At 34.1% G+C, this 26,137-nt stretch overlaps 7 protein-coding genes across 7 annotated transcripts; 3 read left to right on the forward strand and 4 right to left on the reverse strand.

The window, feature by feature from the left end:
- The first annotated feature begins 204 nt into the window (after nucleotides 1-204).
- LOC124439798 (proteasome subunit alpha type-2-like) lies at nucleotides 205-6,711 on the forward strand. The gene is given in 11 exon segments (XM_046990051.1): nucleotides 205-304; nucleotides 380-464; nucleotides 650-726; nucleotides 1,343-1,351; nucleotides 1,354-1,412; nucleotides 1,735-1,793; nucleotides 2,460-2,582; nucleotides 3,041-3,122; nucleotides 4,160-4,233; nucleotides 4,320-4,377; nucleotides 6,356-6,711. Coding segments are annotated over 11 exon segments (780 nt in total). The 5' UTR covers nucleotides 205-264; the 3' UTR covers nucleotides 6,470-6,711.
- An 845-nt stretch (nucleotides 6,712-7,556) lies between these two features.
- On the reverse strand, nucleotides 7,557-8,730 carry LOC124439797. The gene has a single exon (XM_046990050.1). It carries the CDS (start codon nucleotides 8,611-8,613, stop codon nucleotides 7,828-7,830), a length of 786 nt encoding a protein of 261 aa, XP_046846006.1. The 5' UTR covers nucleotides 8,614-8,730; the 3' UTR covers nucleotides 7,557-7,827.
- Nucleotides 8,731-9,334: 604 nt separating this feature from the next.
- Nucleotides 9,335-11,596, forward strand: LOC124440386 (50S ribosomal protein L16-like). Its single transcript, XM_046990778.1, has 2 exons — nucleotides 9,335-9,476; nucleotides 10,886-11,596. Exons 1-2 carry the CDS (start codon nucleotides 9,387-9,389, stop codon nucleotides 11,324-11,326), a joined length of 531 nt encoding a protein of 176 aa, XP_046846734.1. The 5' UTR covers nucleotides 9,335-9,386; the 3' UTR covers nucleotides 11,327-11,596.
- Nucleotides 11,597-12,052: 456 nt separating this feature from the next.
- On the reverse strand, nucleotides 12,053-13,037 carry LOC124440385. The gene is made up of 2 exons (XM_046990777.1): nucleotides 12,977-13,037; nucleotides 12,053-12,873 (listed from the first exon to the last, which is right to left on the reverse strand). The coding sequence occupies exons 1-2, from the start codon at nucleotides 13,011-13,013 to the stop codon at nucleotides 12,209-12,211; spliced, it is 702 nt and encodes a 233-aa protein (XP_046846733.1). The 5' UTR covers nucleotides 13,014-13,037; the 3' UTR covers nucleotides 12,053-12,208.
- Nucleotides 13,038-13,412: 375 nt separating this feature from the next.
- Nucleotides 13,413-15,694, forward strand: LOC124440387 (50S ribosomal protein L16-like). The gene is made up of 2 exons (XM_046990780.1): nucleotides 13,413-13,568; nucleotides 14,986-15,694. The coding sequence occupies exons 1-2, from the start codon at nucleotides 13,479-13,481 to the stop codon at nucleotides 15,424-15,426; spliced, it is 531 nt and encodes a 176-aa protein (XP_046846736.1). The 5' UTR covers nucleotides 13,413-13,478; the 3' UTR covers nucleotides 15,427-15,694.
- Nucleotides 15,695-16,655: 961 nt separating this feature from the next.
- Nucleotides 16,656-17,708, reverse strand: LOC124440711. Its single transcript, XM_046991140.1, has one exon. The coding sequence runs from the start codon at nucleotides 17,595-17,597 to the stop codon at nucleotides 16,812-16,814; it is 786 nt and encodes a 261-aa protein (XP_046847096.1). The 5' UTR covers nucleotides 17,598-17,708; the 3' UTR covers nucleotides 16,656-16,811.
- Nucleotides 17,709-20,011: 2,303 nt separating this feature from the next.
- LOC124439999 (glutamine amidotransferase-like class 1 domain-containing protein 1) lies at nucleotides 20,012-24,256 on the reverse strand. Its single transcript, XM_046990311.1, has 8 exons — nucleotides 24,074-24,256; nucleotides 22,584-22,660; nucleotides 22,090-22,195; nucleotides 21,744-21,851; nucleotides 21,084-21,184; nucleotides 20,729-20,822; nucleotides 20,545-20,656; nucleotides 20,012-20,349 (listed from the first exon to the last, which is right to left on the reverse strand). Exons 1-8 carry the CDS (start codon nucleotides 24,132-24,134, stop codon nucleotides 20,328-20,330), a joined length of 681 nt encoding a protein of 226 aa, XP_046846267.1. The 5' UTR covers nucleotides 24,135-24,256; the 3' UTR covers nucleotides 20,012-20,327.
- Nucleotides 24,257-26,137: the final 1,881 nt, after the last annotated feature.

The following is a 26,137-nucleotide window of genomic DNA, read 5'->3' on the forward strand; positions in this document are numbered from 1 at the left end:
ATCAGACCTGCAAAATACCAAAATTTAGACCTGTGAGATGTGAGTGAAGTTACAAGTCTGTTTGTAGTCCAGCTTGAGTGAAATTGAAAAGACCTTCCAAAATTATGAAAAGTTGCAACAATTCAGCTTACCAAAAACATCAAGAACTTTTTTTAACTTTTTCTATACTACAGATTTCGAATTTTGTAGTTCTACCTACAGTTACATAAATAAACAAACAAATGAGCAAGCCAAAGTGGAGGCGCCATTGTGTTCCAAGAAACGATGAATTTTTACAGCTCACCATTTCAGTTTGTGACCAGAGGTTTGACAAAGATGTTTATTGTACGTGGTGTAAGTACCATTTTTGTGCAACGCTTATCGCCATCTTGTTTTGTAGGCTGTTTCCAAATTATCGTTTTCTTAGAGAATATCGCCTTTAGAAAAATGGCTGAAAGATATAGCTTTAGCTTAACCACATTCAGGTAAATTTTGCTACATTTTTTTGTGCCCAGTAGTCGTCTTATTTGCAAAAGGAGCTTTATCTCCTTTTAGCAAAAGGAGCTCGATTTGTTTTCTCAATTCAAGTTTTTGGTTCTGATGTTGATATATGTACTAAAAATAACATCCTACTTCATGACAAATAATTTTAATGGTCCTTACAATTTAGTCCATCAGGCAAATTGGTTCAGATTGAGTATGCATTAGCTGCTGTAGCTTCTGGTGGATCTTCTGTTGGCATTAAAGGTATTCATATACGTGTACAATACCTAGCTCTTCTTGAATCTTGATATTTCATAGTGACTCAATCCACATGGATAAATAATTGGACCTGACAACATAATATAGGTGGAAAAATTCTTTAAAATGATTACATATAACTGAAAAATCCTGTAAATTTCATGGTATTATGTGAGACTTGTGTAATTGTAACAATTGACATTTTTTGCCATCTGAATGCTGTAGTGAATTTCTAAATTTTCTTATTGATCAGATATACAAAAACTAATTAACCATAAACATGAAATCCATGTTGAACAATTTTGTATGGAATAAATCATTATAAATCTTGGGCCACAAGGCTAAAGTGGACCTCTATCTTAAACCGCTCATTCAATCTTGGGATATGCACTGAAAGTCCACTGTGAAAGTCTGGTGCTAATTATTGTTTTATTATGTATCATTATGTTGCAGTAAATTGCCAAATAATAATCTGAGTCATTTTTGGTAGGTATTGCAACTTGTTTGTTTGAATAGGCAGGACAAGATACATGTTGCTCACTCTGATCAAATTTTGTTGATTTAATGCATTTATGTAATGTGTATGAGACATTTTGACATTTTATGAAAATGTTTATTTCAGCTACAAATGGGTTGTGGCTGCTGAAAAGAAACAAAAATCAATTCTTTATGATGATTCCACCATTCACAAGGTTTGGATGAAGTAGATCTAATATTTATAATGATTATGTCTTATTTTTATTTTATTTTATAATTTTTCAAACACGATAATTAAGTATGTTGGAGCTTGACAGCATGACCTTTGTTATGAAAATGCAATGAATCTTTTCCCTGAAGTGCATCACTGTAGTGCTTGCAAAGGAAGATGTTTAATACGCATGTTGCTAGATTTTGGAACTAAGTTGGATTTGTGCTATCTAACGTATCTAACACAATGATCTCTCATTGTGTTTGTTTTGAGGAGTGTCAGTTTTTTATTTTGGTTGTAAAATGCAACTATTTATGGTCTTTTAGGTTGAAATGATCACAAAAAATGCTGGTTTAGTTTATAGTGGAATGGGTCCAGACTGCAGGTTTTTGTGTATTTATTTCATATCATTATGCTCCACCACCATTATAGCTTCAAAATTAATGTGGTGTTGAGCTGAAAATATAACAAATAATTATTAGCGAGTTGACATATGTAAATATGTTAGAAATTTCATGTGGGGTAGAGATAATATCAATGATAATGCAACAAAAACTATCTGTCTTTGAAAAACAATTTTATCAGTAAAACACTTTTCAAATTTATATGCTTAGAACTTATTCAAATAATTGATTTTCCTCACACCTTCCTCAAATATTTAATTCTTCATGATGTCACCACTCTAGTATAATTATTGACACAATTAGCTTGTTATAATTGTTTTATATTTTTTATAAATTATGGCTGTCAAATACCTATACACTGTAGGCTTTATTTTAAATTCAAAGCATTTTGCTCATTTAAATTAAGACAAAGCTAAAAAAGTATAATTCCTACTAATTTAAATAACTTGGTTGAATGTCATGATTAATGATACTTACCTGTAACCACATTTTGTTAAATACTATTGTTTTTATTTGTACGTAACTAAGTGTTGAACTACCTCTCATTAAACTATCATTCTTTCTGCCAGAGTGAACATAGATATAATTTCCGGCCTTCTTGGAGTTGTACAGTTTCTGAACTCAGACAATCTTTACTCATTTTTAAGGTTATTGGTGCGACGTGCAAGAAAAATTGCCCAACAATATTTCTTAGTTTATCGTGAACCAATTCCAACGTCACAACTGGTTCATAGAATTGCTTCAGTGATGCAGGAATATACGCAATCAGGGTAGGTGATATGATATCGTAAACCTTACTAAATCTTAGTAGCAATGTTTCCGTTGAGGAGTTGATTGGATTCACTATGAGCCAATGTGAATTGCGTCGAAAATACGTATGTAAATGTTGGTGTGTTTTGATTTGAGTTCAATGATCCCTCAGAAATCTGTTTTGAAGTTGGCTAGTCTATAGAGCCTCGTTCATCTTCGTTATAAATTCTTACTATGACGACACATGCTGCCTTTTCAATTTTTTTCTTTATAATCAATTTTCATGATTTTCCCCCCAACGAATCTCTTTTTTATTAATCAAATTTTTTCTGTCTTACGGACGTTATATATACGTGCATATTTGTATGCAAATGATAAAGGGTTGTAGGGTTGAAACATTCCGCGATTCTTCCAGTATCCATAAAAGCAAAATGAATTTGTAAATTAATATTGACTTTATGTAAATGTTATATTTCAGTGGTGTACGACCCTTTGGTGTATCGTTGTTGATAGCTGGCTGGGATGAAGACAGACCTTATCTGTTTCAGTGTGATCCTTCGGTTGGTTTAATTATTTCATATTATTCAGTAGCAGTTTCAGGGAATTTCTGCTGCTCATTTGAACGTAAATTACAGTACCGCTCGCGTATTTCTTAACATACGATACGCGTATCATACGAAAAACATACGCGTATGATACGAGAACGATACGCGTATGATACGAGAACGATACGCGTATGATACGAGAATGATACGCGTATGATACGAGAATGATACGCGTATGATACGAGAACGATACGCGTATGATACGAGAATGATACGCGTATGATACGAGAACGATACGCGTATGATACGAGAATGATACGCGTATGATACGAGAACGATACGCGTATGATAAGAGAATGATACGCGTATGATACGAGAACGATACGCGTATGATACGAGAACGATACGCGTATGATACGAGAATGATACGCGTATGATACGAGAACGATACGCGTATGATACGAGAATGATACGCGTATGATACGAGAACGATACGCGTATGATAAGAGAACGAGACGCGTATGATACGAGAACGATACGCGTATGATACGAGAACGATACGCGTATGATACGAGAACGATACGCGTATGACATGCGTATCATACGCAAAATTATGTTAACAAATACGCGAGCGGTAGTATAAGAGTGAATCAACTTTCATCATGTATCTAGTTGTTTATTAACTTTTCTCTGACAAGAACACATATTGTTCCATGTGTAAATCAAGCTTCGTGATTCTTAAAACTTGCCATGTGCTAGGATGACGCAAACTCAAATAAAATGACATAATAACATCGCTAGGTCATAATTTGCACTAGAAAGATTTAACACTTTCAACCACACCACGCGTTTTTGAAGTTGATTACTTGTTTTGTCGTAAACTTACGTATCTTAGAAAATATTTTTGATCAACAAAAAGTGTAGAATAGTAACTCAGTGATTTAATACTACAATGAACATACGTATATGTATCATGAGGCAGAGGAATTTTAAATTCATTTTAAAGAAGTTTTAGTAAAGGTTATCATATTTGTTAAGTTTTTGTTTTCTAGGGAGCGTACTTTGCTTGGAAAGCCACTGCAATGGGAAAAAATCACTTGAACGGACGAACATTCTTAGAAAAAAGGTAGCGGCATGTTTTTCATAATCCTTGTTGGTTTGTTATACGTACTCCATGAGGAAAAGATGTATAATTGTTTCCTATTATTTTAGGTATAACGATGATCTGGAGCTAGAAGATGCAATACACACAGCTATACTGACTCTTAAGGTTAGATACAGAGTGTTATAAATTCTAAAAATATGAAGTTCTTCTACGCATTGAAATGAATATAACTTGAACGCAATTGAAGCTGAGATTTTACAAGTATCCCCAGTCCTTTTACAATTTTTTTTAAAAAAACAGCAGTTTTTATTCGTAAATTCACCCAAAACACAACTTTACGATTGATTATTTTGCGTACGTATTTGTTAAAAAAATATTCAATTTTTGAAATATGCTGTAAAATAAAAATTCTAACAGAAAATGTGGCAAAACTTTACAACTAGCTAACTGTGGACGTTCGTAAAAAAAACGCGCGTTGTTCAACGCTTTTTCTGCGTTGCGTATGAGAAGTTCTGAAATGAACTAGACTTCCATACCACAAATTTATGATATATCTTTATGAAATACATCTATTTTGAGAGTTTTATGAAACTTAACTCATTTACTCAAAGAAAATACAGCTTTTTCAAACCGAAAATATTATCATATATCTAGTAGCTATTAATAGTAGTCACAGAGACTCGCTCCAGTCTCCTTTCTGATTGAAAGTCTTTAAATCAAAATTATTGAAAAAACTTATCATCCTTCAAACATAAAAAAGTCAATATGTAGAAAGATATACTTCCTTGTATGATCTTTGTACTGTATGATATATCAAAAAGCAAAGGGAAAAGAACAAAATAACGAATGCCGACTATATGCTGCGTACCATAGAAATGCGTAAACACATTTATTTTAATAAAAAAACAAAATACACCAACAAGTTAAAAAATATTTATTTACAAGATACATTTATTGGAAATCTTGCTAAAAAACATCTTTAAGATGACAAAATGATTGAAGTTTGTTGACGAGTGAAAACTGTCTTTCATCGACCTCTACGGATCACAAAACTTTGAAAACAAGATTAATATCGTAGCGAATACTGTGGCTCAAAATCCTTTGCAATTTTCACTGATTTCGGATGCATAGCTAGCTACATTTTGTGATTAGTGGTGTTTAAAAAAATCAATGAAAAAAGCTTTAACACAACGCATTGCAGCAAAAAGTAATCCGTGTTTTGATTCTAACAGAAGCTATTCGAGCTAAACAAGTAAACAACACGCTTTTGTCTGTAGCTTGGCAACTTAAAATTTTCCCGGGGTGAGTTTTTATTTTTGCGATTGGCTTCAACCACTCACTAGGCTAAAGTATAGGAGTTTGCGTTCCAGTTATGTTTACCTCGATGGTTTTAGGCAATACGTATATTAGTCGTTATAATTTAGGTTTTTATTTTACTCTGAAGCTTTGACTGCTTTAAATTATGCTGCATTTAATGCACTTTTGACCGAGACCGAACTTTAAATTGCCAATTGCTCTTGTTCGACATTTAAAAGTTTTAGTTTTCTGAGAACAACAGAAACTCTTTTAGCTCTTGGAATGGTTGAAAGTACAATGAGATTTCATTAATTTAAAGTTGAGTTTGATCATCTCTCAAACTTTCAGTTCAATCCAATGTTTTTATCTGTTATACAAAGCAAACTGGCCGTAGCTAAAGTACGTTTGCTAACTGAAATACTAAAAGAATGACGTGAACAAAAATGGCCCTGACATTCCAGGTTTAAAGATCATTTACGTAGCTACATACCAAAAATAGCCAACAAAACTTTAAAGATATATTCACTTTCGATACTGCTCTTTTTTGTTCTATATTATGCAACGTTATCGATTCAAGCAGTATAACTTTTCCTTTCTATTCCCGCGTTTAGTGTTTTAGCAAACTCAGTGTTAAATTCCTGTTTTTGCGTGGCATCACTTGTAAATACTTTGGTCATCACAACTGTTAAAACAATAACTCTCATAAGAAATGAATTATGATGTTTTAAACTTTAAATAGAAAAAACAAATGTGCTAACTGTCTTTTTTCAATAGTGCTAGCAGTTCAAGGTTATTCCTTTTTCAAAGTGACTAAAATTGAATTTTTTTAACGTTGCTCAATTTACAGGAGAGTTTTGAAGGTCAGGTGACAGAGGACAACATAGAAGTTGGAATTTGTACATCGTCAGGATTTCGACGTCTTCAGCCTGCCGAAGTAAAAGATTATCTTGCTTCAGTGTAACAACGTAAAGTGTTGTGAGTGTGTCAGCTTTCATGACAGCATTCTCTTGAATTTATCGTTTTCATGTAGACGATGTCTAACATGAGAAAAACTGTGTTTTTGTAAAACGACCAAAGTAAAAAACGATAATTCAGTACGTGAACGAGTTAAAAATTTATCTTGATTCCATGCATGGTATTGCGACTGTTTACAAAGAGCGCTTGTTTTCCCTTCTACTTTAGAAATAAAGTTTGGGATTGGGACACTGGTTAAGAATATGCGATTTGTGACAGAAATTAAGAGAATTATATTTTTTGATAATAGTTTTGATTAAGGGCAGCTCTTTGAAGTTGCATTTAAATCAAAGGTGGCATGCAAGTATGGGTCACTATACGATAAAAATTTTTTGAAGTAGCACGATCAATTTGCAGGAATTGTTGTAGGCTCTTAACACATTTACAAGCTGACGTCCAAAAATGAATTCTTTGTCAAAGAAACTACTGGTTCCACACTTATCAATATGCTAATGGGTGTAATATCGTTTTTAATTTCGTTCTTAAAATAGCAATAGTAACCTCTATACATGCTATCTCCGTTATCTTTCTTTTCATTGTCCTCATCCCTAAATACAGTTCCTGTCACCTGTCCAATTCTTATCAATCATAACTATAAATTAAACTATTAAATTATCTGTTTACTACAGGTAGAAGGAATCCTAACATACCACCTACATATTATCTCCAAATATTTCTCCTTAGTTTCATGTTGGTAAAGACCTTATCACACAAAAAAGTTAAAGCATGCAAATCTTTTTTCAATCAAGAGAATGGGCTCGAAAGCCGTCACATGTTTTCACAGTTTAAAGCCATAGAATTACATACGGCATTTCTTTCTTGAAACATATTGGAACAAGGATAGATATCAAATTGGCAAGTCGTCCTCCTGCTATTATTCAACCTATGATATTTTATTGCCTTTATAGGGTAACAAACTCAACAAGGCGTGTTCTAAACGATAACATACAATCTTACCAAACTAATTGCCATATTCCTTATACTTTTAGTCTACTCCACAAAAAAATTGGAAGTCTTCAAATTCATTGAAACAATTTCACGGTTCTTAAAATTTCTATTTTGGTAGACAGAAATTGAGTTATTGTACCATTCACTTGTGTTTGATGATATCGCCTAAGGTTAGCCACCAAACATTTGCATGTTACAATACAATACAATATAACATTTATTGAACTCTCCCGAGGCTCTTCAGAGCCAACTGCAAATAAAACAACGGGATGTTGCTTTACTTCACAAAGACGCTAATTTTTGTGTTGTTTAATGAAATCAACATCAGCTTCCACAACTCAAGGGAATAATGGTGATTTACTTTTCAAGTTTACTTCGTTGTTCGAGAAGCAAAATTCTCGTATACTGCGGTAATCTAACATAGTTTGAGCTGACGTATCCATTTGAACAATCAAACATCCATCTGGATAGGTCTGACCTACAGTTCGAAACTTGGTACCAACCAGAATGAAATTCTTTAAGAATACTTGAGTTAATGTAGCCAGAATCGCGTAGATGTAGGTAAGTTCCTTTAATGCTATAGAAAGCAACTTTCACTCGTTCTCCATCACTAGGTCCAGCTGCTCGAACGCAGTAGTTTTCAGGCAAATAGTACGGATTTTTTACTTCGTCTTGTGTATGTTCAGGTTGAAATAGCACTTGTTCTCTTGTAACGAAATGATCAAACGACGGTATCCATGATGAAGTAATGTAGTAATTGCTGGCATTTTGCATGTTTTTATCAGAACTGCTGCATTTTCTCCATGTAGTTGTATAGAACACTTGTTCATGTTTCTCGTTAAAAGTGAGGCAAATATACCGAGCAGGATTATCAAAAGTTGAACAAGATGGTGTTGGTCGAAATATAATTCGATCAGTGGCCATCCTGAATTGTGGTACAAAGAAAATTGATGCCACTGACAAGAGTATAAAGATAGTAAAACACGACACCATCCATCTCAATCCTTTAGTTGCTTCTGTGTCTTTATAATAGACAGGATACAATATGTACAACGCAACACAGAATGCTAGTGAACTGCTTACAGGGTATTGAAGAAACGCATCTATGAATAGCCCGCTCACCTGTATCACCAACTCCTTCATTTATATTTGAGATCACAGACGCGATGTTATATTTTCGCTAGTAAACAAAGTTGCTCATCAAAGTCGATCACATTTCGCAACTCTAAAGCCGGTAGTGTTACTGTGTCTGACATCTATGATGTCATGTGAAAGTCAGTGTCTCTGAGTGGTCTGTGAATCATTTAACCAGTGACCCCAGAGAACTCTAGTCACCTGGAACAATATCTTCAACGAACTCAATGCAGCCTCCTTTGAAAATCAGATTTAAAGTTTTAATAAAATTTATAAAAATACTCTTTTTCATTTGTAACACTTTTTTCTTCTCAAGCACTTCTCTTGATTTGCAGAACATAATTTGATTTACTGTAAAATTACTCATGCTTTCAAATGGGTCAATAGGCAGTAGTATTATATTTTTTGGAAATCGCGTGTGTGCTATTTTCATTAAAACATCGAAGTAGGAGCACGAAACGTCACACAGCTCCTCACTGCACTCATTTAACTGTATAGTCAAGAACAGCATATCTCAGTGCCTAACATATGCGTAGCATTGGTGCAAGTTTCTATTCTGACAAATTATTCATTGAACTCAATGGCTGACTTGAGTTTGACACTTTGAGTTTGTCTGATACTGAAATGTAACATATATGTTTCCCTTATTCCACAATCTCTGTTATGAATCTTATGATAAACTTCGAAAGTCGGAAAAATTATTTCGGATGTGCCTTTTGGTGGATGTCTTTTTGCGTATTCCCGCGAAGAAAAGAAAATCAAAATTGTCAAAAATATCAACTATGGTCGTGTTTCCGAAATTTGTTCCGTTTATTTCATGTAGATGTGTGTGTTCCCAACACAATTTGCCGCCACTTGGCCTTTTAAAATATGTAAGTTTTCATAAAGTGTTTTTATTTTTGTATCAGTGTATATGGGTTTCATTAAACAGAATTTTTGCTTGGGTGTACGTGTAAGGAGGAACATTTTCAATCATAAATGACCTAACTTTACAGAAAATAATGCCTGACTGGCTTTATCTGCCAAACGCGTTTTTTTGTTTGGGGAAGGGGATACGTACATTGGAGAAGGGGAACAAACATGGTCTTTATTGCAAAGCTTTGAATATTGCCTAAAGATTTATGTTCATAAAAAAACACAGATTATTGTGTATAAACAATATTTGTGAATGCAAAAGATATACAATGACACATATGTCTACCACATATATGTCTACCAAGATTTTATTACTCAAACTTCATTTTGGGTTATAATATTTTATGCCTTGCCGACACTTGGAAAGCTTTATTTTCAAACCAACCTTGGTTAATGCTCTGTGGTGGAGCCAGTCTGCTTGTTTTGGTCTTGCTAAAAAGATTTTAAAAGATTTTTCTTTTTTTACAATTCTGTTGTTTTTGCCATGAGCAAACAAAGAAAAACTTGGATTTTCATTTCTATGAAAAAGGGCATTATATTTTTAGGATGCAGATTTTGTGTGGGGTGATTTGGAAGTGTGCTCTATTAAACAAAAATCATGGTTATGTTTGCTTAGTCACTTGGTAACCCCTCAGTAAATCATCCTTGCTTTCTTCCTTTCAAACCTTCAAATTGGCAGTTTGGCCTTTTTTAATCCACTTAATCCAGGAAGCTATTGCTAGCACAGATTAAATTGTTTCTAAACCTTCAGAATTTTTGGCTTATAACTAACCAATTAGGCAGGTCGAAAAAATGCCAAATTACCCCCTACCCTCGAAAATTGCAAAATTTTGGTTTTTGGTGGTTTTATCATTGTATGTTAGGTTAGATCTAATTTATAGCATACTAGAAGTTGGGTAAAATTGGAGCATGGGAAAGTCTCCACACTTTTGAAGATGATCTGTTTAGATTCATGAGTTATTTTTATAAATGTGGTGCACTAACCTGGTCAGTTTTCATGATAAGTCAACAGTCAGATTAACATACTGATTGTCCCCTCTGGATGAAAAATTAGCAAAATTTTGTATTTTGGTGGTTTTATATATGTTTGGGTCATCTCTAAAACATACAAAAAGTTGGACAGAAAGCAAACGAAAGTGTCAAATTTTGAAGTTGGCTTTTTTCACTTGCACATTGTTTTCCACCTATGTGTGCAACAATAACTATCAATACGTTTTCTTGATAAATTAATAAACTTTTGATTTTTACCCAGGTTTCCAGGATCAACATTTCAAATTAAAACTATGCTACTGATGTTGAATCACCACTTTTTTCCAAAAACTTTAGTGTTAGAAAACATTTCATAATATGTACATATTATTTGCAGGTGTTTACTCCTAGTAACAGGCAGTCTGCCCGTTTATCATCAATCATACCTAAAGAAAGTCAGCATGTTGCACCAAGATATGATTTTGTTGATCTGTATGATTTTGCAATCTATGCAAGAGGACCAGGACGAATCAAGTCAAAGACAATAGAAGCTGCAAGGATATCTATTGTAAGAAAAACCAAAACTAGGCAATTGTGGAAAATTGAGCCTACAACACCAGTAACAAAAAAAGCCTTAGGCAGTCGTATGGGAAAAGGTCAAGGTAAAGTTGATCACTATGTTGCCACAGTGAAAGAAGGTCAAGTTGTGTTTCAATTTAATTGTGACAATGAAACGAAAGCCAGTGAAGCTTTTAGGTTGGTGACTTTTTTACTACCTATGAAGCTTTATTTCAGAAAGCGACCACCTGCTCAAAAAATAATGTGGACAGAATTTTAAGATAAGATTCAATGAACATGGTTACCTTGTCATACATGTGTAACACTCACAGATAGAAATTTTGGACTTACTTAGTTGCTCAACATCTTTTGATAGATGATACGTATTTTGTTTACAATGAAGCTGAAGAGATGATTTGAAAAACCTCGGAAGTTTTCGTGAACCACCATAATATATTTTAGCATATATTGAGAAATAGTTTCTTGTTTGTATGAATTTATTTTGTTGTCTTATAAAGTGCTTGAGATCGTCCCAAAATATTCACATAAATAGAAGTGTTATCAAAGAAGTGTTATAGGACAGATATCAAATTGGCAAGTCTAAACTGCTATTATTCACCCTATGTTATTTTATTGCCTTTATAGGGTAACAAACTCAATAAGGCGTGTTCTAAACGATAACATACAATCTTACCAAACTAATTGCCATATTCCTTATACTTTTAGTCTACTCCACAAAAAAATTGGAAGTCTTCAAATTCATTGAAACAATTTCGCGGTTCCTAAAACACGCGGTTCTTAAAATTGCTATTTTGGTAGACAGTGCCAGTTCTCGTGTGCATTTATTACATGATGGCAGGCGCGAACGGAGCAAGGATTTGGGGATGTGACACTAAAAAGTCTGTGATTTTTTAATTCATGTTATCAAGAAATTGAGTTATTTTACCATTCACTTGTGTTCGATGATATCGCCTAAGGTCAGCCACTAAACATTTGCATGATACAATACAATACAATATAACATTTATTGAACTCTTCCGAGGCTCTTCAGAACAACTGCAAATAAAACAAGATGTTGCTTTACTTCACAAAGACGCTAATTTTTTGTGTTGTGTAATGAAATCAACTTCAGAGTCCACAACTCAAGTGGAATAATAGTTATTTACTTTTCAAGTTTACTTCGTTGTTCGAGAAGCAAAATTCTCGTATACTGCGGTAATCTAACATAGTTTGAGCTGACGTATCCATTTGAACAATCAAACATCCATCTGGATAGGTCTGACCTACAGTTCGAAACTTGGTACCAACCAGAATGAAATTCTTTAAGAATGCTTGAGTTAATGTAGCCAGAATCGAGTAGATGTAGGTCAGTTCCTTTAATGCTATAGAAAGCAACTTTCACTCGTTCTCCATCACTAGGTCCAACTGCTCGAACGCAGTAGTTTTCAGGCAAATAGGACGAATTTTTTACTTCGTCTCGTGTATGTTCACGTTGAAATAGCACCCGTTCTCTTGTAACGAAATGATCAAACGACGGTATCCATGATGAAGTAATGTAGTAATTGCTGGCATTTTGCATGTTTTTATCAGATCTGCTGCATTTTCTCCATGTAGTTGTATAGAACACTTGTTGATGTTTCTCGTTAAAAGTGAGGCAAATATACCGAGCAGGATTATCAAAAGTTGAACAAGATGGTGTTGGTCGAAATATAATTCGATCAGTGGCCATCCTGAATTGTGGTACAAAGAAAATTGATGCTACTGACAAGAGTATAAAGATAGCAAAACACGACACCATCCATCTCAATCCTTTAGTTGCTTCTGTGTCTTTATAATAATAGACAGGATACAATATGTACAACGCAACACAGAATGCTAGTGAACTGCTTACAGGGTATTGAAGAAACGCATCTATGAATAGCCCGCTTACCTGTATCACCAACTCCTTCATTTATATTTGAGATCATAAACGCGATATTATATTTTCGCGAGTAAACAAAGTTGCTCAACAAAGTCGATCAGATTTCACAACTCTTAAGCCGGTAGTGTTACTGTGTCTATGATGTCATGTGAAAGTCGGTGTCTTTGAGTGGTCTCGGAATTATTAACCAGTGACCCCAGAGAACTCGAGTCACCTGGAACAATATCTTCAACAAACTCAATGCAGCCTCCTTTGAAAAACTAGCATTGGTGCAAGTTTCTATTCTGGCAAATTATTCATTGAACTTAATGGTTGACTTGAGTTTGACATTTTGAATTTGTCTGATACTGAAATGTAACATATATGTTTCCCACAATCTCTGTTATGAATCTTATGATAAACTTCGAAAGTCGGAAAAATTATTTCGGATGCGCCTTTTGGTGGATGTCTTTTGGCGTATTCCCGAGAAGAAAAGAAAGTCAAAATTGTCAAAAATATTGAAATATCAACTATGGTCGTGTTGCCGAAATTTTTTCCGTTTATTTCATGTAGATGTGTGTGTTCCCAACACAATTTGCCGCCATTTGGCCTTTTAAAATATGTAAGTTTTCATTACGTGTTTTTATTTTTGTATCAGTGTATATGGGTTTCATTAAGCACAATTTTTGCTTGGGTGTACGTGTAAGGAGGAACATTTTCAATCATAAATGACCTAACTTTACTGAAAATAATGCTTGACTGGCTTTATCTGCCAAACGCGTTTTTTGTTTGGAGAAGGGGAACATGGTCTTTATTGCAAAGCTTTGAATATTGCCTAAAGATTTATGTTCATAAAAAAAAACACAGATTATTCTGTATAAACAATATTTGTGAATGCGAAAGATATTCAATGACACATATGTCTACCACATATATGTTTACTAAGATTTCATTACTCAAACTTCATTTTGGGTTATAATATGTTATGCCTTGCCGACACTTGGAAAGCTTTATTTTCAAACCAACCTTGGTTAATGCTCTGTGGTGGAGCCAGTCTGCTCGTTTTGGTCTTGCTAAAAAGATTTTAAAAGATTTTTCTTTTTTTATAATTCTGTTGTTTTTGCCATGAGCAAACAAAGAAAAACTTGGATCACAGAACGAAACTTCCAACCTAACTTTCCCATTGTTTATTTTCATTTCTCTGAAAAAGGGCATTATATTTTTAGGATGCAGATTTTGTGTGGGGTGATTTGGAAGTGTGCTCTATTAAACAAAAATCATGGTTATGTTTGCTTAGTCACTTGCTACCACCCTCCTTAGTAAATCATCCTTGCCTTCTTCCTTTCAAACCTTCAAATTGGCAGTTTGGCCTTTTTTAATCCACTTAATCCAGGAAGCTATTGCTAGCACAGATTAAATAGTTTCTAAACCTTCAGAATTTTTGGCTTATAACTAACCAACTAGGTAGGTCGAAAAAATGCCAAATTACCCCCTACCTCTAAAATTGCAAAATTTTGGTTTTGGTATTTATCATTGTATGTTAGGTTAGATCTAATTTACAGCATACTAGAAGTTGGGTAAAATTGGAGCATGGGAAAGTCTCCACAGTTTTGAAGATGATCTGTTTGGATTCATGAGTTATTTGTATAAATGTGGTGGACTAACCTGGTCAGTTTTCATGATAAGTCAACAGTCAGATTAACATACTGATTGCCCCTCTGGATCAAAAATTACCAAAATTTTGTCTTTTGGTGGTTTTATATATATTTGGGTCATCTCTAAAACATACAAAAAGTTGGACAGAAAGCAAACGAAAGTGTCAAATTTTGAAGTTAGCTTTTTTCACTTACACATTGCTTTCCACCTATGTGTGCAACAATAACTCAGTTTTCTTGATAAATTAATAAACTTTTGATTTTTACCCAGGTTTCCAGGATCAACATTTCAAATTAAAACTATGCTACTGATGTTGAATCACCACTTTTTTCAAAAACTTTAGTGTTAGAAAGCATTTCATAATATGTACGTATTATTTGCAGGTGTTTACTCCTAGTAATAGGCAGTCAGCCCGTTTATCATCAATCATACCTAAAGAAAGTCAACATGTTGCACCAAGATATGATTTTGTTGATCTGTATGATTTTGCAATCTATGCAAGAGGACCAGGACGAATCAAGTCAAAGACAATAGAAGCTGCAAGGATATCTATTGTAAGAAAAACCAAAACTAGACAATTGTGGAAAATTGAGCCTACAACACCAGTAACAAAAAAAGCCTTAGGCAGTCGTATGGGAAAAGGTCAAGGTAAAGTTGATCACTATGTTGCCACAGTGAAAGAAGGTCAAGTTGTGTTTCAATTTAATTGTGACAATGAAACGAAAGCCAGTGAAGCTTTTAGGTTGGTGACTTTTTTACTACCTATGAAGCTTTATTTCAGAAAGCGACCACCTGCTCAAAAAATAATGTGGACAGAATTTTAAGTTTAAGACTCAATGAACATGGTTACCTTGTCATATATGTGTAACACTCACAGATAGAAATTTTGGACTTACGTAGTTGCTCAACATCTTTTGATAGATGATACGTATTTTGTTTGCAATGAAGCTGAAGAGATGATTTGAAAAACCTCGGAAGTTTTCGTGAACCATAATATATTTTAGCATATATTGAGAAATAGTTTCTTGTTTGTATGAATTTATTTTGTTGTCTTATAAAGTGCTTGAGATCGTCCCAAAATATTCACATAAATAGAAGTGTTATTGCATGTTTGTGGATGCAGATCGTCGAGGTTAGTAGAGTCCTGAGAAGGACTGTTGTTGTTGACGTTGACTGACGTTTCGACAACCTTAGCGGTAGTCTTCTTTACTCTAAAGATAACTACCGCTAAGGTTGTTTAAACGTCAGTTAACATCAACAACAGTCCTTCAGAACTCTACTAACCTGGACAATATGCATCCAAAAAAGGAAACGATACTCCCGGTTCAAACCATTTACTTAAGAAGTGTTATTACTAAAATATTTGCGACACATTTCCACGGCTGCCTAATATAGCAGACCATGGGACCTTACGTCCCAAAAATTTTTGAGCTTGGCGGAGAAAAGTGGTTAAAAGTACAAAAGTTGTAGAGTTCTCAAGGAAAAGAAACTGAGGGCTGATTTTCGCCCCGTACCTCATAATTCGTCAGAAATCATTTTTGTAAATGTTTTCAAGGCTGGTTTCCAATTGTCATAATTCGTCTTTATTTGACGTAATTCATTTGCCTTAATTCGTTGTAAACGAGGCTTGGTCACTAAATCTTTGTTGTATTTTATCTGAATTGACGGGAATCACGGTTTTCATCAAAGTTAGGCTTTTGTAAGACGGTTGTAGTTGTCTTGAAAAAATATGATAATTATGATTACGGTTTTCATTCGACAAAAACTAAGAAATTATGTCATATGAAAACCTGGAAGTCTTCAAATTCATTGAAACAATTTCGCGGTTCCTAAAAGACGCGGTTCTTAAAATTGCTATTTTGGTAGACAGTGCCAGTTCTCGTGTGCATTTAATACATGATGGCAGGCGCGAACGGAGCAAGGATTTGGGGATGTGACACTAAAAAGTCTGTGATTTTTTAATTCATGTTATCAAGAAATTGAGTTATTTTACCATTCACTTGTGTTCGATGATATCGCCTAAGGTCAGCCACTAAACATTTGCATGATACAATACAATACAATATAACATTTATTGAACTCTTCCGAGGCTCTTCAGAACAACTGCAAATAAAACAAGATGTTGCTTTACTTCACAAAGACGCTAATTTTTTGTGTTGTGTAATGAAATCAACTTCAGAGTCCACAACTCAAGTGGAATAATAGTTATTTACTTTTCAAGTTTACTTCGTTGTTCGAGAAGCAAAATTCTCGTATACTGCGGTAATCTAACATAGTTTGAGCTGACGTATCCATTTGAACAATCAAACATCCATCTGGATAGGTCTGACCTACAGTTCGAAACTTGGTACCAACCAGAATGAAATTCTTTAAGAATGCTTGAGTTAATGTAGCCAGAATCGAGTAGATGTAGGTCAGTTCCTTTAATGCTATAGAAAGCAACTTTCACTCGTTCTCCATCACTAGGTCCAGCTGCTCGAACGCAGTAGTTTTCAGGCAAATAGTACGGATTTTTTACTTCGTCTTGTGTATGTTCAGGTTGAAATAGCATCCGTTCTCTTGTAACGAAATGATCAAACGACGGTATCCATGATGAAGTAATGTAGTAATTGCTGGCATTTTGCATGTTTTCATCAGATCTGCTGCATTTTCTCCATGTAGTTGTATAGAACACTTGTTGATGTTTCTCGTTAAAAGTGAGGCAAATATACCGAGCAGGATTATCAAAAGTTGAACAAGATGGTGTTGGTCGAAATATAATTCGATCAGTGGCCATCCTGAATTGTGGTACAAAGAAAATTGATGCTACTGACAAGAGTATAAAGATAGCAAAACACGACACTATCCATCTCAATCCTTTAGTTGCTTCTGTGTCTTTATAATAGACAGGATACAATATATACAACGCAATACAGAACGCTAGTGAACAGCTTACAGGGTATTGAAGAAACGCATCTATGAATAGCCCGCTCACCTGTATCACCAACTCCTTCATTTATATTTGAGATCACAGACACGATGTTATATTTTCGCTAGTAAACAAAGTTGCTCAACAAAGTCGATCAGATTTCACAACTCTAAAGCCGGTTGTGTAACTGTGTGTCTATGACATCTATGATGTCATGTGAAAGTCAGTGACCATTTAACTGTGACATTTTCATTTTCATTTTCATTTTTTTCCATTTTCCATTTTGATTTTCCATTTTCATTTTTCATTTCCATTTTCATTTTTCATTTTTCATTTTCATTTTCATTTCTATTTTTTTAACTTTGACCATTTTTCAGTGACCATTTTAAAGTCAGTGACCATTTAACAGTTAACCAGTGACCCCAGAGAACTCTTGTCACCTGGAACAATATCTTCAACGAACTCAATGCAGCCTCCTTTGAAAATCAGATTTAAACTTTTAATAAAATTTATAAAAATACTCTTTTTCATTTGTAACACTTTTTTCTTCTCAAACACTTCTCTTGATTTGCAGAACATAATTTGATTTACTGTAAAATTACTCAAGCTTTCAAATAGGTCAATAGGCAGTTTTATTACATTTTTGGGAATCGCGTGTGTGCTATTTTCATTAAAAAAACATCGAAGTAGGAGCACGAAACGTCACACAACTCCTCACTGCACTCATTTAACTGTATAGTCAAGAACAGCATATCTCAGTGCCTAACATATGCGTAGCATTGGTGCAAGTTTCTATTCTGACAAATTATTCATTGAACTCAATGGTTGACTTGAGTTTGACACTTTGAGTTTGTCTGATACTGAAATGTAACATATATGTTTCCCTTATTCCACAATCTCTTTTATGAATCTTATGATAAACTTCGAAAGTCGGAAAAATTATTTCGGATGCGCCTTTTGGTGGATGTCTTTTTGCGTATTCCCGAGAAGAAAAGAAAGTCAAAATTGTCAAAAATATTGAAATATCAACTATGGTCGTGTTGCCGAAATTTTTCCCGTTTATTTCATGTAGATGTGTGTGTTCCCAACACAATTTGCCGCCATTTGGCCTTTTAAAATATGTAAGTTTCATTACGTGTTTTTATTTTTGTATCAGTGTATATGGGTTTCATTGAGCACAATTTTTGCTTGGGTGTACGTGTAAGGAGGCTTTTGGAACATTTTCAATTATAAATGACCTAACTTTACAGAAAATAGTTGCTCAACATCTTTTGATAGATGATACGTATTTTGTTTGCAATGAAGCTGAAGAGTTGATTTGAAAAACCTCGGAAGTTTTCGTGAACCATAATATATTTTAGCATATATTGAGAAATAGTTTCTTGTTTGTATGAATTTATTTTGTTGTCTTATAAAGTGCTTGAGATCGTCCCAAAATATTCACATAAATAGAAGTGTTATTGCATGTTTGTGGATGTAGATCGTCCAGGTTAGTAGAGTCTTGAGAAGGACTGTTGTTGTTGACGTTGACTGACGTTTCGACAACCTTAGCGGTAGTCTTCTTGACTCTAAAGATAACTACCGCTAAGGTTGTTTAAACGTCAGTTAACATCAACAACAGTCCTTCTCAGGACTCTACTAACCTGGACAATATGCATCCAAAAAAAAGGAAAGATACTCCCGGGTTCAAACCATTTACTTAAGAAGTGTTATTACTAAAATATTTGCGACACATTTCCACGGCTGCCTAATATAGCAGACCATGGGACCTTACGTCCCAAAAAATTTTTGAGCTTGGCGGAAAAAAGTGGTTAAAAGTACAAAAAGTTGTAGAGTTCTCAAGGAAAAGAAACTGAGGGCTGATTTTCGCCCCGTACCTCATAATTCGTCAGAAATCATTTTTTGTAAATGTTTTCAAGGCTGGTTTCCAATTGTCATAATTCGTCTTTATTTGACGTAATTCATTTGCCTTAATTCGTTGTAAACGAGGCTTGGTCACTAAATCTTTGTTGTATTTTATCTGAATTGACGGGAATCGCGGTTTTCATCAAAGTTAGGCTTTTGTAAGACGGTTGTAATTGTCTTGAAAAATTATGATAATTATGATTTCGGTTTTCATTCGTCAAAAACTAAGAAATTATCTCATATGAAAACCAGCCTTGAATAGTCAAGCTTGAGATATATGAAAGCACACTGTTAGAACTCAGAAAGTCAGAACGTAGTTAGATAAAGTCATCTTTGCAGTTCTTACGACCCGTTTCATAATAATCTACTGCATTTGTTAGAAGTGATTGATCAGTGACATAGCCAGGATTTTCTGTCAAGGTAGACCATTTAAAAGGGAACGGGGGCCATGACTGTCGTTTGACCATTGTACTGTAAGTATAACATAGTTTTTGAAGAGAGGATTGGTGTTGTTTGCCCCCCCCTCTAGCTGTGTCACTGTGGTTGATACAAGAGATTTCATTCGTATTAGATAAGTGAAAATTCACATGAGGCGGTTTCTTGCAGAAAATATTTTTATTGGCCTTGTGGTCCCAGAAAATAGAATAGTTTATGCAGCCCTGCTGCATATTTCTACTAGGTTTGATTTGATTTCCCTGGAAGTCCGGATGGAAAACATCTTTTTTCGAAGTTCCAAAACCAGAGATTTTCTTATTTTTGATTAAAATAAAACTTTAAACTGGTCTTTTGTTTGTAATTACAGGCCATAATTAAATTTATGGTATTGATAAATCCGAATGGAAGGTGAACACCAATTTACTGGTTATCATTAAGCGGCTCGACAACGTCTGGTTATGTTGCATATTAATACCATTATGACTTTGTTTTTCCATGTCTAAAATAAAAACAAATATTGAAAAATGGGTACACAGCCGAGAAAATTAGACAAGATACCGATTTACAATTCAATTTAAGTTACATACATTAGACGTCGAGGTCGATGGAAAGTTTCATGACAATTATAGTACAATAACAATAAACGAGGTAGCCCACAAACAGGCTAACCAAGCTAAGAAAAATGGGTGGTTACCTTGCGTTACATAATAATATCAAATTTTGTACGGCGCAAAGAGTTGACTGATCATTTTGTCCGGTAATAACATGACGGTCCATTATTACATGTACGGCATCACATTCGCTGGCTAAAATGTATAATATTTAGTCAATACATGATACTGAAATAAATTTGCTACAGCATTATGAATGGTCCTTACCACTATACGTTCCTCCGTGATCCCTGATAAAATCTTCCGGAATTATAGGTAGAGTGTTGAAGTTATCAGTTTTTGCAACTTCAAATAATGATGGCTTTATTAGATTGGAGAAAAACAACAAGGAATCAGTGTAGTTTCAGAAATGTTACCCCTATCTCAGATATGATTGAAAGGTGTTGAATTTCTCACTGGAAATAATGATGGTTTTATTTGTGGAAAAAGAAAAAGCAACAATCAAGTGCGCTTTTAAAAATATTTTTCCTGCTTTAGATTTAGCGTGGTAAGTTTAACTTTAACTTGAACTTCCCCCCTCCTCCTCCCAAAGTTTACGTTGAGGTGTAAATCAATTTCTTACTGCAGTGAGTGAATAATTCTTAAAACTCCAGAGCGACTTCTCGCCTTCCCCTCTGGCAGAGAACAAAGCTGCTACACCATATCCAACTGCACAAATTGGTTCTGAATAAAAGATAGTATCACTATGAAAAAATAAATACTTTGGCAAAAAGACAACATCAAATCAAAGATCTGCCATTATTTAATCTTAAGAATACTGGCTGTAACAAACAAGGCTTTTGAACTATCCTATTTTGGAAACGAAAACGCTTGCAATTTTAATCAGAATTACAATCTCAGCAAAATGCTGAATTACGCATAGTTTAACAGTATACCAGAAAATTATGACTATTTATATTAATAATATTCAAATGATAGGTAACTAGAAAAACTTAAGAAATAAAAGAGGCAAAAAATAAAGAGTTCTTGTTCTGTTAGTTTTAATGACAGGGATATAAAAATTTGTTTCGTGTCTAAGATAGTATCCAATTTTTGTCTTTTGGGCAAAAAATAGTAATTGAGTTTTTTTATTTGACATTCCAGACCAGAGCTTTAATGTTTGGAGGCGTTTTTATTACGTTTTCTTTACCTTACCTGTGACGTTTAGTAACAACTGTAGATCTAAATTTCTCAACGTAGCTATTTTGCATCGGTTATGAATGAAAAGATGCTATAAACTCACTTTTTTGTTCTATAAAACGATTTAGTAGAGTTGATAATTCATCATTATCCACTAAATCGTGACAGGCACCAGGCGAACTTGGTATAAGGATCGCTGCATATCTTGATGCTAGTATACAGTAAATAAACCAAAATAAGCCAGTCACATTTTTATAAGAAAATAATCAACACAGTAGTTAACGTATAAATGCTTTGTCCCGTATGGTGTTTACGAAGTGTATGTACGTAATGTGCGACAACACATTAAAAATAAAATCACAGTAATTCATTTTGAAAATAGCTCATGTCAATGGTATGGAATTTCTCGCTTGTAACTGGATTGAGACAATGCATATTATTTACAGAACCTTGAATATTTTCTAATTTTCCAGGAACTGATATTGTTTTCGTTCGAAATTCATTGATCCATCTTTTGCTGCTGTCATCAGACCTAGTGTATTCAATCTGTCGCCCCTTAATCATAAAAAACAAAAACGAAAATTTATCAAGATGCGTATCTTCATCTTAATGGCATATTTAGATAAACGCGTGTATCAAGTTAGAACTATGATCGATTGTTTTATTTGAAAATGAAGTTAATAATTCTAAGAAAAATAAAATTGACATGAATATAAAGGCGTAAAAAACATGGGTACAATTTAATGACGTTTGAATCATTGGTATTGAAAAGATGGAGATGATGACGTTTGAAAAGATAAAGTTCATAATTTTGTGGAAGATACAGTTGAAAATGCTGAGGAAGATAACGTTAATTGTATAGATGAAGATACAAATAATAGGTAACATTTTATACATACGTATAATTGAATATTATAGCAATATTTAAATACTTTTCGGCTACCTGTGGCGTAACAATTTGAACATTGAATGTGGAATTTGTCAACGTAAATGCATGTATAAATGATGACGCGGAGACACCTAAAATGATAAATACAAAACAGTTGGATTTTTTCAACAACAGAAGGATTTCATATAACTGTTTTCATTTAAAAATTGATGAAAATGATTTGATAGTTGTAAGCAGAACTATTTATTAACTCACCATCAAATTATACTGTACTTAAATCATTGAATATTCTTATCACAAAATACACCATTAGACTTTACAAGAAAATCAGTCGGGTTGAATCACCTGATGATCCATGCAAATGGATCATAAATGCTATGAGATAATTATGACTGCCAAAGAGAATTTTAATAAAGTGCAAGACAATAGACACAACATATAAAGTAAATTTTTGATCCAAATGTTTCGACAAGTGTTAGATATCATCAGTAGAAAACGTGAACTTTTCATTCTATTGACTTTTTGCTTTATTTAGTTTATGAGCGATGGCAAATCTAGTGTAAGTCAGAATATAGTAACAGCATCTCAAATACCAGGTCAATAAAACTAATGATGAAAAATTTCTAAAGAATATTTTCTAATGTCTTCTGACTCACCCTAGATCCACTACTGGCATTGACCACTTTCTCTTTGAAGATATAATAACACAAATTATAGTAGTATATATTTACAATATGTAATCTACCTAAAACCTAGGACTGATAAAATATGTTAATGTATGCAATTACTGAGTATTGATTGTACTGTTTATGTTTTGGGTGGAAATTAGAAAATTTATAAAATGGAAGCAGAGCTTAAAAAATAATCATGCAAAATAATCACAAATTTTTGTTTGTTTTGGCAGAATGCTCAAAAAAAGACTTAGACAAATTCCAAAAAACTGATTTTATTACATATTGTATTATGTGCTATGGTTACTTAACCTGACAGTAATATGAAGTCATATACTAGGTTAGGACCTTAAAAAAGTTGATCAGAGTATATATTATAAAACTTATGGAATACACTGATAACTGACTATTTAATAAAAATGGTACGTAATATGGTGCTGTTTAATACAGACTTGACTGTATGTAAATTGTAAAATAAAATCTAACAACCAACAATAGCTTTAGCATTTACATATTACAATGCATGCAAACATTAGTGTTGATAAGAAAGTTCATTACAATGTTAGAAGATCTAAATTGAAATTGTGTCAAAAGTACTTTATGCTCAAGTATGATCACATCACATTAAGTGAATGTCATCGTGTGCTTCGTAGGTAAGTGTAATTTGTACGTATTAGAATACAATAAATTGTTGTGATGTGGTTGTACACAAAATAAAGAGGGAAATAAAGTTCAAAACAAAAGCAATAAGTCATCCAGTAATTGATCTATTATTAATAAAATTACTCATTATGATATTCGAATAGTTCAACAGGTTCATATTTAAACCTATATTTCACAACTAAGAGTGTCAAACCAAACACAGTTACTTACCTTCGCACGACGAACTACACACAATCAAGCAGTTCGGTTTCGAGGTTTGTATTGTATCCATTTACGGGTAGATATAACGCAGTTAGCTCAATATATATATTATTTGTGAAACAACAACTACAGTTATTCAAAATTGGAAGTCGTGATTCAATTCATGAAGACCAATGAAGACTCATATAATCAGGGGCTTGCTATGACCCGGACGATGATCGGGGACGCGCCTATTAGCTTTATGGTCAGCGGCAAAAGCCTTTACATAATAATCGCTATAAGTACAATATGTTTCTTGTATAAAATTTCATAACACAAATCAACACAAAGTATACAGCACAGCGCCCACATTTTATTATATGTTCATTTGGCTTTTACAAAATATGCGGTCTTTTTTATAACGAATGTTACTGCAAACGCGCATTGCGAAGTATATTATTCTTTGTTATTGAGCTTGCTTGTAATATGTTCTGTCGTCATTTTTATAACAAATGTTGCTTCAAACGCGCATTGTGACGTTAAATTTACGTATGAGATGCTACTAAATCTAGAAGCTACTTCTTAGATCATAGGAAATGGCCTATCCTCAATGCCTATACTCATTATGCTGAATATTTGCGCACTTTTCATTCTTACGTATATGTACTTGCGTTTTTCAAGTGCTTTATCGGTCTCGCCTTAACTGCACCTAGATAGCCAAGTGTGCAAATTCTGGAAAATTACTGCACAGGATACATTGATGGAACGGTGGAGCAAATGGAAGAACTTCTTGAACAGTTTCAGGTCTCGTAGTTTATTTTCAATTGTTGCACCATACTGCAAACAATTTGTAACATATTCCGAAAAACATCATCATGTAAACTCAAAATTTCAGTTATAATAGCAAGAAACAAAATCTAAAAGCAATATTTTGACTTTATTTCAAAAGGTTGCAAGCGCTAAAACGGTGGGCTTCAGCAAGCAAGAATGGATTGTCATATGAACAGCAACAACACTTCCTTTTGCAAATGAAGAAGATTGCTAATGTTAGTACCAAACAGGAGCACGACAAGGCAGTAAAAGATTTTCGCGAATCCAAAGTGTATAAAGAATGCAGCAAGATGAGAGAATATGTTTACCGTAAGTGGTTTTCTTGCGCTGTCAGATGGGCACACGCTTTTCGAAAACAGCAAGTCACCAACATTGTTAATACTAACAATGGCGTTGAGGCTCAAAACAGAGTCTTTAAATACGAATACTTACCCCAAAGTATTGACAAATCTGTGTATGGTATTGCGGTGATGTTGGTTGAATCTTTCATTCCCGATGTTCTTCAGCACTATTTGGATGCAAACCTGCGACTGAGCAGCGCCTACTGCAAGTACAACCCATCAATCCCAAAATACTTGCACAACAGACCTCCGCACATTTTGAAATGTTGTCTTAAAAATCGATACGCTTCAGCCATTTACAAACAGGACGACATAACTCCGGTTAATTTAAAGAAGGGCACGTTCAATGTCAAGAGTGAGAGAAATGTTGGAAAGAAACATTTCGTAGACTTCCGAGAACCAAGTTGTACCTGCAACATATGGCACACTACCCATTTCCCTTGCAAACATTTTTTCGCAGTTTTTTCTTTCTATGAGGAGTGGGATTTCGAAAGTCTTCCAGAAGACTACCGAAATAGCGTTTTCATCACTCTCGACAATGAACCTCTTGGATTGCCACAAGATACTACGCCAGAAGAACTAGAGGAAGCCAATACGTCATCATGGAGCACCATCAAAAGAGACGTTGTTTTGCAAGAATCGTTGTCTTCTGATAACAAAAAATATATCCACGACATACCCCACGAAGAAACAGTTAAGTTTGAAACTACTTCAAACAAAAGTTCCAAAAGGCTCAGAAAGATCTTGCAAAAACAACTGGGCCAAATACACAGTATGACCTTCCTGATCGACAAAGAGACCACTCTACAAGAAGCAGTGCAAAAAGCTGAAAGCTTGAAACAGTTTCTTGAACAAAACTTTCCCACAGAAAATGGTTTGTCCCTTCGATTGAGTCCTGTGAAAAAAAATTAAAGGTTACCGA

The sequence above is a fragment of the Xenia sp. Carnegie-2017 genome, unplaced genomic scaffold (genome assembly GCF_021976095.1).
Source record: "Xenia sp. Carnegie-2017 unplaced genomic scaffold, XeniaSp_v1 HiC_scaffold_2, whole genome shotgun sequence".
NCBI classification, from domain to species: Eukaryota; Metazoa; Cnidaria; class Anthozoa; order Malacalcyonacea; family Xeniidae; genus Xenia; species Xenia sp. Carnegie-2017.